General features: G+C 35.5%; 1 protein-coding gene across 1 annotated transcript; it reads left to right on the plus strand.

The window, feature by feature from the left end:
- The first annotated feature begins 7,740 nt into the window (after positions 1–7,740).
- LOC139124098 (uncharacterized) lies at positions 7,741–15,011 on the plus strand. Its single transcript, XM_070690235.1, has 2 exons — positions 7,741–8,044; positions 13,518–15,011. The coding sequence occupies exon 2, from the start codon at positions 13,523–13,525 to the stop codon at positions 14,468–14,470; it is 948 nt and encodes a 315-aa protein (XP_070546336.1). The 5' UTR covers positions 7,741–8,044; positions 13,518–13,522; the 3' UTR covers positions 14,471–15,011.
- Positions 15,012–15,076: the final 65 nt, after the last annotated feature.

Raw genomic sequence — 15,076 nt, forward strand, 5'->3', positions numbered from 1 at the left:
TGCGATTATTTTACAGTGTATCAAAGTATCAAGTTGATGTGATTTATGAATGAATGTCAGAGCAAACGTGAACGATGCTGCGTAAACAGCCTCGAACGAAATTTTGCTCAGCGAATTTCTCTCGTGTGCGGCACGACTCGACTAAACATTTGTATGTGTCTTTGCTGTGACGGTTCGTTTACACACAAGATCAAATGTGATATTAGTCAAAATATTGCAGTGTCCGCATATAATTCTGAAAGTTGTTTTTAGATTTTTGTTTATAAAAGGAAAGTTTATTTGATGAACATACATACAAACTGTACACCGCGACCGTTTCTGTTCCGACGTTTAATTGAAATTAAAGACATTGTATTTATACTTTACAACAAAAGCTTTGTAATAAAGGTTCGCTTGCAACTATAATAAGGACGAATAACGCACGGTTTTAAACCTCGCTGCAATTATTGTAGCCCTCGTGCCGAGCACCATCTTCGCTTGCCAAGGCCTGCTGTTCGGGCAGCCGGATGCTTTCCATAGTTAGTGGAAGACTCCTGTCTGGCCAACGACTGCAACGAGCCGTGCTGGCGGACGATGGCCGAGCACCAGTTTCGTCTGTCGTGTTGACTGTGAAGGGCCGCGCGGCCCTACCACACGACAGAAGGAACTAGCGCACGGCCTGTGACTCGTCCATAAACTGTTGCAGTATGTGTATTGATCTAAGTCTACCATCAACGCTTTAGAATCATGTTAAATCGTCTGTTTTTTGCCTCCATGGACTGATCAACAAATGTCTTCACATTCCCTGAAACATTCTCAACATATACTAAAATATCACTCAGCAAAAATAATTATCTTCTGTATAGCTACCGTACACATATTTTCAAAATGCCTTCCTTTCATTTCGGCAGCATGCCATGGATACTTGAGGTATTCAGCCAGCTGAGTCAGTGACTTAACGTAGTATGCACCTCGAAAGTGAAAGACTTAAACTGTTGCTCTAACTTTCCTCAAGGAATCTTTCGATCATTCTCTTTCAAAATCAAGAATAAAAATAGGGGGTCACCATGCAAATTTTGGTACTAGAGAAACAAATTACCCAAGATTTACCGATATTAGAAATTCAAAATGGCAACCATCCCTGTGTTAACTCTATGAAGAAAAATAAAAATTTGTGAATTTCGCAAAACTAAGCCGTCAAAAAGTTTTCTTTCACCAAGAGCTTTAAAATGAACCCCCACATGTGGTATATCAGAAGAGAATTGTAAAAGTTTGAGAGTCCGAATGTCTGTCCCTGAGGTGCGTTCTACCTTAACTGACTAAATGTAGATTATGAAAATAATTAACCAAGTTTTGCAGTAAACATTAATGATACCTGCCATGGCTAGGCTATAAATGATATTATATTATATCATGCTACCATGCGCCATTCTGATTGGACGAGAGCTCATTCCACCGATGCTAAAATACTGTTTTAGCACTGATAGCAGTGGTAAAACGGGCCCCTAAACCAGAATTTTCGAAAATTTCCCACTCGCTGCATTTGAACGTACCCATCTAAACCATAGACCCTCGCGAAAAACCGAAACAGTCCGCTTTGTTTCAAAGAAAGAATACAGAATTTTGATACACAGATAAAGTGTGGGTCTGTAACTCACCTCTTGGTGAAAATAAGTTGGGATCAATGATAAAATACATCTCTGAACCAGCACACTTGAGTGTGATGTAGACGAATTATTGCATTGAGGCGACAGCGCACCGTGCACTTTTCTTGATATTGCGGGAATCGAGACGTGATATATCCTACCGCTCTTTAAAATGAAGCTAGTATTCGTTCACACACTGATAAATTGACACTTCCTCACAGTAACGGTATGTCAGATATTCTTTACCAAAGTTTGGGCTGCAACAGACCAGGGTGTCCTAACGATGTAGACCAAGAAGTTCAAAATAACAATGGGACGACTCCTGGCAACTGCAACAAAATTTGACATCACATGCTACGATATCAGCGTCCAGCTCTTGCTGCATCGGGCAACACACACTGTTCAACTGTTCATCACAATTGCAGTCATCGTACATCTGGATTATTTCAAAACTGCATGTTTTCTGGTACGTCCGAATTATCCATCAAAAATATACATCCTGTAACTTCACTGTACCACCTCTGAATGTCGCGACGGTCGACGTATACCGTATACGCGTAAGCGGTACAGAATGAGACAAATCTATTTTTAGTATGCCAAAAACCCCCAGGACTATTGTTCATATGTAAATTTACGAAAAAATTGTTACTTTTTCTTTTGATTTGAACTCTTGACCTGTTTTCTGTGTCTGCAGCAGGTATTTTAATGATTGATAGTCTTCGCGTTGCATGCGAATAAAATGCAATGTTGATGATCGTATGCGTATAGTATTTATCGTACGATACAGTGTGCGTGTACGTAATCCCAACATAAAAATGCTCGGTCTCGGGCGCAGAATTTCCGATGATCGATCTCTCACACGTCCATTTTCTGTATTTGGGGCTTAATGTGACGAAAATAGTCAAACAAGACAACAAAGACACACAAGTTGATATAATATAATAGCAATAACCCCCTTCGCAGTCGGGTATACACTCGATTTTGGTACAATACGCTCCATATAGCACTCGCCTATCGGCTCGTGCTATATGTCGCGCATTGCACCAAATCTCGTGTATACCCTCCTGCGGCGTGGGTTATTGCTTAATCATTATTTTAGTCCTATATGATATTGAAGTAACTGCAAAGGGAAATGAGAATTTTCAATTGTCAAGTGATGTTAAAGGCGAGAAGGAAAGTTCTGAACCACAATGAGGGGATATAGTCTATATTTAACCTGTTGTTTGTAAATGTATTCAAGTGAATGTAGTGCTGTACGTGTGATAAATGTATTTGGGAATGGCGGTTTACTGGTTGACCTGTTCACCCCAGTGTCCTGTAACAGATTACGACTTCCTTATTTTACAGTTTTTCTTCTCACAATGGGTGTTGAGTTTTCAGAGACCATACTTAACCTGTTGTGTGTGAATGAATTCAAGTGAATGTAGTGCTGTATATAGGTGATGAATGTATTTTGGGCATGGCAGTTTACAGGTTGACCTGTTCAACACAATTGCATGTAAACAGATCACTAATAAACACAGTTGGTTTTGGTCAAAAACATGGTTGTGAATTTCAAAGGATTAAGACTTCCTCATTTGCACACTTTAGTTCTCACAATAAAATTATTGCATGTGGTGCTTAGTTTTCAGAGCACATGATATTATCACAATGTACATAAACACTGAAGAGCACATATGGCTGCAAAGACAACTTTCACATGAAAATTATGTAAAACCATTATAAACACGATTTAAAAAAGAATCTGAAGAGAATTGTAAGTAGTCCTTAGAAATCAGTTGTATATATATATAATATATATATATATATATATATATATATATATATATATATACACACACACACACACACACACACACACACTGAAAACTCGGGTAATATGGGATAAATTGATCTCCCAAAAAGTAACCTGATGTTCTAAAAGAATTTTCAACTGCACTTTCAGTTTTTGTTCTGATCTCTAAAAAATCAGCCATAATTTGTCACAGATTTGTGTGATCCTCGAACGTTCAACTAAATTTTACATGGATCACTCGTAATCTGAAAGGTGCTGCGCAGTCTAGAAGCTTACAATTTCGAATCTAATGGCAGATTTGTAAACCTGTGAGTATTATTATTATCCTTTATTATAGGACGGTGACCCATACAATAAAAATATCAGTATATACTCAGCAAACTACATTAAAATTTAAAACAAAAACTTAAAATGGTGGTATTAATGCATTAATGATATTCAACCTACCCATACAGGAATACTACATTTGTCAGTATACAGAATTCTAAAGTTTATTCTGAATGTGTTTCCAATAAATTTCTTAATATTGAATGCCAAGTTGTCAATGACATGAATGCTATACTTGTGGCTAAACTGTGGAAGAAACCCTTTGGAAACCTTGCATGCAGGTAAAGTGGTGTCTAAAATGGATCAGCTGTAAATAGATTTCACCAATGATGACTGTCATTTTCACCAGAGAGTAGGAATTTGAACAGTGGCTCTGCATGTGCAAAGTTACTTTGTGTTGAAAAAGGGCCAGGAGTGTTTTTTGCATACCTTGGCTGCTTTGCAATTTCCTTATAATATCTCATCTACTTCACTGAAGATAAACGTAATGTCTACTGTTGAACTGATTCCTTTAGGGCTCCTTCTAGTAGCAATGATTTACCAAGGGTCATTTGAGTACACAAGAATCGTATGACTAGGCAAAGGTCAGCACAGAATGAACTCTTGACCCATTTCTTTACTGTTTCCACAGCGTAGCACAATAAGTGTGTTGTAAATTATGTGACTTTAGTGTTGCACACCTACTTGTTCTGCGCAAGCGCAGCAACATTCCAGACACCTTTTGAGTCAAATTATACCACAGCCACGAATACCTGTAAACTTTTCGATTCTTTTACTCAGAGCTTCACTGGACCAATCTGCATTGGATATCCAGCAGATCTAGATGCCTATTTGTGTTAGTGGAAACTTATAAGCCATAATAACTAAGGTACGCTATGGTTTCTCTATCCAGTGTCATATGTTTACTATGTGTATCAAATTTTTTATGAGGCTTCCTTGTTGAATTTCATAAAAAAAGAATGTCATTTTATTTTCATATATCGGATTTTCACCACTTCCCTTTTGAACAAATCATCATTTATACACACATTTGAAATTCTCTCTGAATCATGTGTTTCTGTATTCTGCATAGTGTGATATATGTCCGATAAAAATTACTGTGATTACAAGGAAGTGGACATATTGTACAAAAATATTTCATGAGAGACAGCTAATAATTAATACTGTCCTTTGTAATTCTGAAAACTGATCTGCCCTACAAATTTTGATAAATTTCAAGTGATCCCGGCATTCAATACAGTAAAAAGTGCATGATTTTTCACCCCTCACAGGGTCATGAAGACATTTAGCAAATAAATACAGTTAATGACTTGTATATCTGACAGAATTATGGACATGTTATCACCCCTAGATTATCTGTCAAACTATAGTCCCTGTAGGCTGTATCATTTCTTAGCATTAAGATGCACAACCTTATCAACATTATAATACTATAATTTGAATTTCACAATAACTCTAAGTGGGATTCACTAGAAGTACAGCAATTTATTGTCTCTATCCTGATATTTGCTTGATGTTGAAAGAAGTAGAAGTTGCACAATGCCATAATGCCCCTGAAGTATTCGACAAACGTTTTTGTAACGTCAGTTTTTACTGTTTATTTCTTGTTTTTTTTCAATAAAAAATAAATGTCAGTTTGATTTCTTTCAAATAATATGTTAATGACAGACAAATATAAAATGTTTATGTGTAAACTGAAATCTGAGTAAAAAAAAAAACAGTTTTAAGACAGATGCAGATTACTTTGAATTTTTTGTAACTACATGTACATGCCGATAAAATATACCGTACATAAAACAGCGATTATCAAAGCCATCTTATCTTCAACATCATATTATATTTGATGAATGGTATCATTTTTAAAATCGATTACGAATATAGTACTTTGAAAAATATGTCACTTTGGCATCTTGACAATATAATTCTAGTAACAATAGCAACAATCCAAACTACTTTCCTTCTGAGGAGATTGCGATCAGAGCAAGGATGAGTAATGTCATTTGAATAAATTGTTGTTCAACCTGCAATTATTTTGATTTATTTTAACAAAATAAGTATTTGACCTCTATTGATGTGATATTAAAGAAGTTTGATACATTAGTCACATGCTTCAAAGTTATGCTTCTGAAAAATATTACTGTAAACTTGCATTTATTTTTTATTCTATCTATAAGTACCTATCAAAAGACACTGTTTTGTCTGACTACCATCTACCAATTTTATTAGTCCCGGTAATTTACTAGACCCGGGCTAGTGTGCAAAGGTTATGTAGAACCCTGAATTTTATCAGTAATTGTCAAATTCCTATGACTATCTATAAACTGTTGTAGTATGTGCATCGAACCCATCATCCAACTTCGAATTCGTGTTTTATTCTCTATTTACTACCTCAATGAACTGATCAACAAATGTCTTAGCATTCCTTTAAACGTTCTCAAAATTTCTTAGATATCACTTAATTGGAAACAACTCAGCGAAAAATAATAATCTGCTGTGTGTATAGTGTGCCATACAATAGCTTTCAAAACACCTTTCAGTTTTACAGCAAGCCCAGTAGACTTCGGCTATTCAATGGCTAGTTGAGTTGTTGACGTGACCTGTTGTTGATGATTAGTTTCACTCTAAAAACTAATAGTAGTTTCTATAGGTATGCTATACATGATATCATTATTTTAGTTCTTTATGATATTGGAGTACAATTAAGTTCCGAAAGAGTAATTTTCATTTGTAAAGTGATGGTAAAGGCGAGAAAGAAAGTTCTGAACCACACTCCATCAACAAAGGGGCAAAGTCTGTACTAAACCTCTTTTGTGTGAATGTATTCAAGTGAATGTAGTGCTGTATATGTGATGAATGTATTTGGGCATGGCGGTTTAGAGGTTGACCTGTTCACCCAAATGTCCTGTAAATAGATCACTATTGAATACAATAAGTTTTGGCCGAAACCATGGTTGTGAAAGGATTAAGACTTCCTCATTTCTACACTCATTATTTTCTCACAGCAAAATTATTGCAAATGTTGCTGATATAGGATAATATCATAATATACATAAAAATTGATGATGAAAATGTGGAAATTTACATAAAAATGATAAAATGGTGTAATGATTTAAAAATCAATCTGAACATAATGGTTTGATCACAAATGCAATACTTCTTAATAACCGTCCAGCTGTACATATATATACATGTAAGCTAAAAAAACATGGGGTTTTCACGTACTATAGGATATATTTATTGGAATTTTCTTATAGTCTCTAGGAAAAAATCAGCTGATATTTCTGTTCTTGAATGAATGTTCAGCTGAATTTTACAAGATTGCACATAATTTGAAAGGTGTGGTGAAAATTTCAAAGTTACACATTCAAATCTTATATCACATTTATAAACCACTCAGTATTAATCACTAATTATATTAAATCTTAACAAAAAAGAGTACTAGTCTGATCTATAACAATACTTAATTTTGAAATAATCTCTTAATGTGTTTCTAATATATCTGTTACTATTGAAAATGTCAAGTTGCTAATGATGCAAATCATATACCCTGGACAAAACTGTGGAAACCTTGGAAGATTGCCAACCATTACCCTGTGATGGGGTAGAATGATGTCCAAAATTTATTTGCCGTTTAAATTTCACAGCTGACTCATTGTCGTAAGAATTTGCACTATAGTGGCTCTAGGTCATGTAACACTGTGATGAACAATTTGCTAAAAATGATTTTTTGCAATGTGATGATTTAATTTGCCAATAACACAAGGCCGTAGATAACATTATATCTACTGTTGAACTGGTTCATGTAGGTGTTCATTCTATCAATAACTGAGATTTACAAGTTGACGTGTCAGTACACAAGTACCATGGCAGACAAAAGTCAGAAAAAACTGAACCTTAAACCCATTTCTTTACTGTTTCAATACAGAAAGGCAATCATGTGACTGGTAATGTAAACACACCTATATGTTGTGAGCAAAATGGTACACAATGCATGACAGGCAAAGGTCATTGACAACGGAACTATGGACCCATTTGTTTTACGTTTCAACAGAGCAGCAACACAATCAGTTTGTTATAAATCATGTGACTTAAGTGTTGCATACCTTCATGTTCTAAGCAAACACAGCAACATTACAGACACCTTTTGAGTCAAATTTTACCAAAGTCAGGAATATTTGTAAACTTTTTGCTTTCTTTTGTTACTCAGAGCTTCAAAGGACTAATCTGCTTTGGAAGTTCAGAAGATCCAGATGCCTATTTGTGTCAGTGGAAACTCAGCCAAGCCATAACAACAAAGGTATGGTGGAATTTATCTATTCAGTATCATATATTTACAATGCATGTCAATGTTTTCATAAACAAGTCAGTGACAATGACACAGTCCCTACTTGTTAATGGGTACTTTAACTCTTTTCCTGCCAAGTCCATATTTCACCACCAGGTCAAGATGGTTAAAATTAATGAAACACAACATATTCCATATGGTGTATTTTAACATAATACTGTACATTTGAAGGCTGTTGAAAACATAAATAATGTTAACTTGATTTTTTTGGACTAAAGATGCTATAACAGACTAACAGACTAACAAGCTAAGTGGTTGAAAATATGTCATGTTTTGGCTCAAAACCGCTTTTACTGACTTGGCTGATGGGGAATTGATACTGTCTGGCAGGAAAAGGGTTAATTACAAGTCCTCTGAGAGGACTACTGTAAGCTGCCATACTAATTACAAAAGGTCATTAAAATGAAGCAATTAGTAGTTAATCAACAGGATGCTGCCAAACGCTTTGCATCCTATCCTAACACTGACAGATTATCACCGGTACCATATTTCATAAAGTTTGATGCAGTACTTTGGACATTCACCCTAAAAACAAAAATCCATTATGTAAATGCAAACTACCATTAATTTATAATATATATATATATATATATATATATATATTTATGATACCACTAAGTGTCATTGATTTGTATTTACAACACTATGAGATCAAAATCTGTACCAAGTTTTATCAAATTTAACGCAGTATTTGTGGATATATCACTCTAATTAGGAAAGTTCATTACATATGCAATTACAAATTGATTAACTTGACACTGATAAATGTCTTTTTCACTGTTAAAGCAATTTGAGCTCAACATCTGTACCAAGTTTCATGAAATTTGTTGAACTATTTCTTGACATATCAGCCTAATTACCAAAATTCATTAAATATGCAAATAAGCAATTAATTGATAAGAAACTGCTACATATCTTTGCACGCCATTTGACTACTGGAAGGAAAAAATCTGTACCATGTTTCATTAAATTTGATGCAGCATTATTAGACATATGACAATAATTATGAAAGTTCATTAAATATGTAAATTAGCAATTAATTGACATGATACTCCTTAATGTGTTCACATCAGTGTTCTCCCTGAATAAGGTAACAGGGGCGTGGTGCCCTCTTGTAAATTCCGAACGCCCTCTTGCCAGAAATGAAAAAGATTTATTTTTTTTTGAAAAATAAAACAATAAAATATACGAGAAAAAAAGTTGACAGTGATTTACAAGCAAAATGCAAGCGTGATCGTTGATCCTGCAGGCTGCAAACGTAATTCTCATCGATCTTGCAAATCTCGCGAGTTTGTGATGTCATCCGAGATCATAAGCCCATGTGCAACTCATCGATGGCAGCCATATTTGCATGGCTCAGTCCGTAACGTATCGTTAACCACGGTCCCTCCATAGGGACCGTGCATTAGGTAACCGACTTAGCTGAGTAAACATGCCAAGGAGCTTGAGCCGAACCAAGGACAGCAGAGTACACTGAAGTTTTTATAGGAGGTTAGAATTTCGCTTGTGTATTCCTTCCCAAAGCAAAACGACCTATTTTTAGGCTCGGCCGGAGGATGAGAACACGTGAGTGCTATGGTGATAATTTTGACATCGATGAATAAATGTATGTCGCTATGTTTTCGTTTTCAAAAAATGCAATCTTTATTGAAATCAGTGAACTGGAATAAAAGTTGTGGAACACTGTCTCAGATTTCTTTTCCTTTGAGTTTTTTATACGAAAAAAATCTGAAAAAAATACTCCCCAAGTGCCACAAATAACACCATTTTAACCTCTGTTTTCCAAAAGCTCCAATGGCAGGAGGGGGGACACCCCCCTCCTGACTTCCCCCCTTCTGAATGAAGGCAAAACGTTGCTATGCTTTCACAATGTTGAAATAAAATTAAATACTGCCAATAATATAATGGATTTACATTATGTAACAGTTACAAAATTTAATTTGGTGTTTTTGAGAAAAACATATCTATATGTTTGTGTACGTGTATTATACATATTATATGTATATATTTATATATATATGTGTGTGTACACACACACACAAGCACAAAACACATCTATTTGTTTACATGTGATTGTATGAATATATACGCACATACACAAACGTGTTTGCACACTATGTGTGTGTGTACGCGGTCGCTTGTGGTGCTTCGCACCACGTCTTCGCCCTCTTGTAAAAAAATCATGGGGAGAACACTGCACATAGTATTATACGTAATGCTGACAGATCAACATCTGAACCACGTTTCATAAATTTAAAACAATTTGACATACTCACTAATTAGAAAAAGGAACGAAATATGCAAAGTAGCAATTAATTAAAATGATACTGCTAAGTGTCTTTGTACACTATTGTAGGGCTATGTGCTCAAGATTTGTACCATTTGTTTCATTAAAACTGTTGTAGTATATTCTAGACATCACCCTAATTGCAAAAATTCATCAAATATGCAAATTATCAATTAATTGATGCAATACTGACATATGTCATTGACTGCTATTAGAACTCTGTATGAAATCATCTGCACAAAGTTTCATCAAATTTGGCACAGTTGTACCAGAAACAGCGCTCTAATCCAGAATTATGCAAATTAGCATGCCACACCAATATAAATAGACCTGCATATATATGCCATAGTGCAGTATCCTTGTACTAAGTTTAAAAAGAATTGGCACAGGCATTTCTCAGATATCTGCATTCATGAGCCCCTATGCATGGACACAGCATTAATATTAATTTCATCCTTGAACTCCTGTCGATCATACCTGGGACCCTGTGGATGGATACAAATACAGGAAAGAAAACGGCCATCACACAGCCATTTTTGATCGAATCATTAAAAAAATTGGTGTGCATATATATGTTATAGGGATTAATATGTACAAACTTTTAATGCAATCGCGCCTGGCATCGCTGAGAAATTTACGTGAATGAACTCACAGTCGTCAAATATAAGAAACAAAATGGCCACCACACAGCCATTTTAGACCGGATAAAAAAACAAGCGACCTAGCGGCCGATATAGCTCCGCTGTGTTTTATAGAGAATAACTATTTTTGACACATGTTGATGAAGGAGGTGGAAATCTTTGATAGCTTAATGCAGTGGCAGGAAAAAAGTGGCAAAATAGCTGCAAAAATACACAATTGAAGATTTCATCATACTTTGAATATGTCACAGCGGATCATCCCTAAGAACATGTCAACCAAAGCTATCTGATGAGTAGTTTTTTGAGAACAAAATTTTCTGACCAAAAATGGCAACAATTGCCCCCAAAAATAAAAATTGCAGATTTCATCATAATTTCAAAAGATCAAATTTAGTTCATCTATAGAAACCTGTATACCAAATTTCAAAGCTGTTAGACCAGTACGTTTTGACAAACACATTTTTTGACCACAAATGGAAAAAATTGCCCCAAAATAACAAAATTGCAGATTTCATCATAATTTCAACAATATCATTAAGGTGATCTGTAGGAACCTGTGTACCAAATATCAAAGGCATAAGATGAGTAGTTTTGGAAATACACATTTTTTGACCAAAAATGGCATAAATGGCCCAAAAAATACAAAATTGCAGATTTCATCATAATTTAAATAAATATCATTTAGTTTTTCTGTAGGAACCTGTACACCAAATTTTAAAGCTATCAGACCAGTACTTTTTGAGGAACACATTTTTTCACCCAAAATGGCAAAAATTGCCCCAAAAATACAAAATTGCAGATTTCATCATAATTTGAATAAATATCATTTAGTTCATGTGTAGAAACCTCTATACCAAATTTCAAAGCTATCAGATATGTACTTTTGAGAAATACATTTTGGACTAAAAATGGCAAAAATTGCCTTAAAAATGCAAATTTGCATATTTCCGCACAATTTGAACAAATCTGAAATAGATCATCCCTAGGGACATATGTACCAAATATCAAAGCTATCTGACTGGTAGTTTTGAAGAAGAAGATTTTAAAAGATATTTTTACCCAAAAATGACAAAAATTGCCTTAAAAATACAATATGCAAATTTCATCACAATTTGAACAAATCTGAGTGAAGTCACCCTAAGTAAACTGCATATCAAATTTCAAAGCAATTGGACAAGCGGTTTCAGAGAAGATTTTTGTACCGAAAACACCAAAAAATGCCCCAAAAATACAAATATGCAAATTTCACCACAGTTTGAACAAACTTTAGAGAGTTCACCCAAAGTGAACTGCATAAAAAATTTCAAAGCAATTGGACTTGCGATTTCAGAGGAGAAGGCAATTGTTGACGGACGACGACGGATGACGATGGACAACAACGGACGACGACGGAAAATCAACCTATTTGATAAGCTCCGCGTCGCTGACAGTGGAGCTAAAAAGTCAATGTGCATATGTATAACATATAGCGTAATCTATGTACCAAGTTTGAATGGAATCGCTCCTAGCACCACTGAGAAATTTGCGTGAACATACGCACCGACATCAAATACAGGAAACAAAATGGCCGCCAGATGGCCATATTGGATTGGATCGTAAACAAATCGACGTGCATATGTATGGCATACATAATAATCCTTGTACCAAGTTTGAACGAAATCGCTCCAGGCGTCTCTGAGATATCTGCGAGAACAGACGGACGGACATGACCAAACTATAAGTCCCCCCGGACGGTGTCCGTGGGGACTAAAAAGTACAAACTGTTTAGGATATTTTGAGACTTCCTCGTTCAATCTTTGTGTAATTAATTATAAAAAAAAATTTATACATTGCATTTCTATAACTTAATTCTCTATTGAAAAATTATCATATATATACAAACACATTTGAAATTACCTCACTTAATGTCATTTATATATTGTGGTAAACATTCCTTTGAGTGGTAAAAATATTAGTATTGCAACTAACAATCTTTGAAATATAGACATATAAACATCAGAATTGTATTAGTTTTAGTTAATAAACAATGCATTCAATGACTGCTCGTTTAAAGTTTCCTAACAAAAAATTATTAAACTTTGTATATCTCTCCTTCTCTTTTTGAAAAGACGTGCAGCAGGAAACACAATTAGTTTTTGACTTACATGTAAAGGGAGATTTACATGTAAAGGAACTACCGGTATGGTGATTGTTGATTACGTTAAAAACATTCATGTAAATCAGGCTTACGGTTTTGTAAGCATATTTTAAAAACAGACTAAATCTTAATAACATCATTACCAAATGGTTATTTTCTGAAACATATTAAGGAAAGTATGAGTTTATGCACATTGTCATTTATGAACCATTTAAGAGTTGCAGGAAAAACTGCATAAATTCTGCTCTTTTGATGATTTCGTAGGTGTACCACTGTTTAATCTTTGTTCATATCAATACCATCATATCACAACACAATTATTTCTCCTATCAATCTGGTCAACTCATTGTTTTCCTGCAGGGACAATGGCAAACACACTCTCTGAAGCACTGCTTGTATTGACATCATGGAATACAGCATCAGATGACCTGACATCACAACCAACAAGAACACTGGTCAAAGATTTCTGTGAAAACACACTGAAGTCTGATGAAGTTTCTAAACTCTACTGTACTGTCCTTGATGTTGAAGTCAGTGAAGACCAGAAGAAAGATGCAGAGAGTGTTGGAGTTACTTTGATTCCAGCTACAAGAGATAAGTGGTCAGATCCTGAAGGAGACCCACCTGCACCAAACTGGTTACTCAATCATGACAGATACTACCCACGACTGAAGGAGTTGCAGCACATAAAACATGTAGTCAGCTTTTCACCCAAGACAAAGAATGCAGCAGCTGCTATCCATGAAAGTCTTTTTCCTCAAGCTCAGTTACACCAGCTATCTCCTCCTGTGCCAAATGGAGTCTTGTTTACTTTTGACATTTGGAATAAGGATGCTTGTGGACTGACCAACTATCACAGGACTATAATCCATGATTTCTGTGTAAGGAAGGCCAAGGCTGGTGAACGACTCATTGCATATTCCACTGTAATAGATGTAGAACTCAGTGAAGACCAGAAGAAAGATGCTAAGAAGTGTGGAGTTACCTTGATTCCTGCAAAAAGGAAGACGAGAGGTACTATGAAAAAAGATTTGCCAAATGTTGACTGGTTACTGAAGCATGAAATCTATTATCCAGAGTTAAGAAAACTCCAGAACATCAAGTATGTGGTTGGTTACGCTCCTAAGACTGGATGGGCTGCTGTAGATATTAGAGAGACACTGTTCCCAGATGCAAAGCTAGTCTTGATTAACCATGCCTGCCCAGAGAAAAACTGTCTCATGGAAAATGATGATGCAGCAGAACCTGAATTGGAGGAAGAAATGTTGAACATGGCAAGTGAAGCTGATATGCTGTTTTCAATTGGTACCTAAAATATTTGAGTATTTTAACAATGCCTACAGGGCAAATGTTGATGGAAGACAGCTTTCAGATATCCCTCATGAAGAGATTCTTCCAAAACCTAGACAAGTTTACTTTGATACTGACTGTACACTAGTGAATGGAACAGACACTGGAGCTCCTATTATATTGACATATGGACAGCTTGACACAAAGGAAGCCTTGAAAACTTGTGAGTCAATAGCTGCATCTATTGGAAATGTTGCTAACAACTTCAAGAAATCTCATAAGGTATGTCCAGACTGGAAGATTAAAGGTGTTTCCAAGCAGAACATAAAGAAAACACACAACTTTCTCATTGAAAACTTAACAGTGCTCATGTCATGCCAAAACTTTATCCAACCTATTCAGTAAAGAAATTGTTACAAGTTCTTCAACAGTCTCACCTCTGCCTTCCTCCATCATGCTACACTGACTACAGCTTTGAAGGCTTGGAAGCAATGGCAGCTGGTCTACCAACAAGAGTCCAGGATGATTCACACATTGCTGGTATGATAAAAAAGCACTTTCCAAAGCATAAAGATTTCTGTGTCATGACAGGTCAGGAGACATGCATGGACAAAAAAATATCAAAATGT

Source organism: Ptychodera flava, assembly GCF_041260155.1.
Source record: "Ptychodera flava strain L36383 chromosome 23 unlocalized genomic scaffold, AS_Pfla_20210202 Scaffold_23__1_contigs__length_28996876_pilon, whole genome shotgun sequence".
Lineage (NCBI taxonomy): Eukaryota > Metazoa > Hemichordata > Enteropneusta > Ptychoderidae > Ptychodera > Ptychodera flava.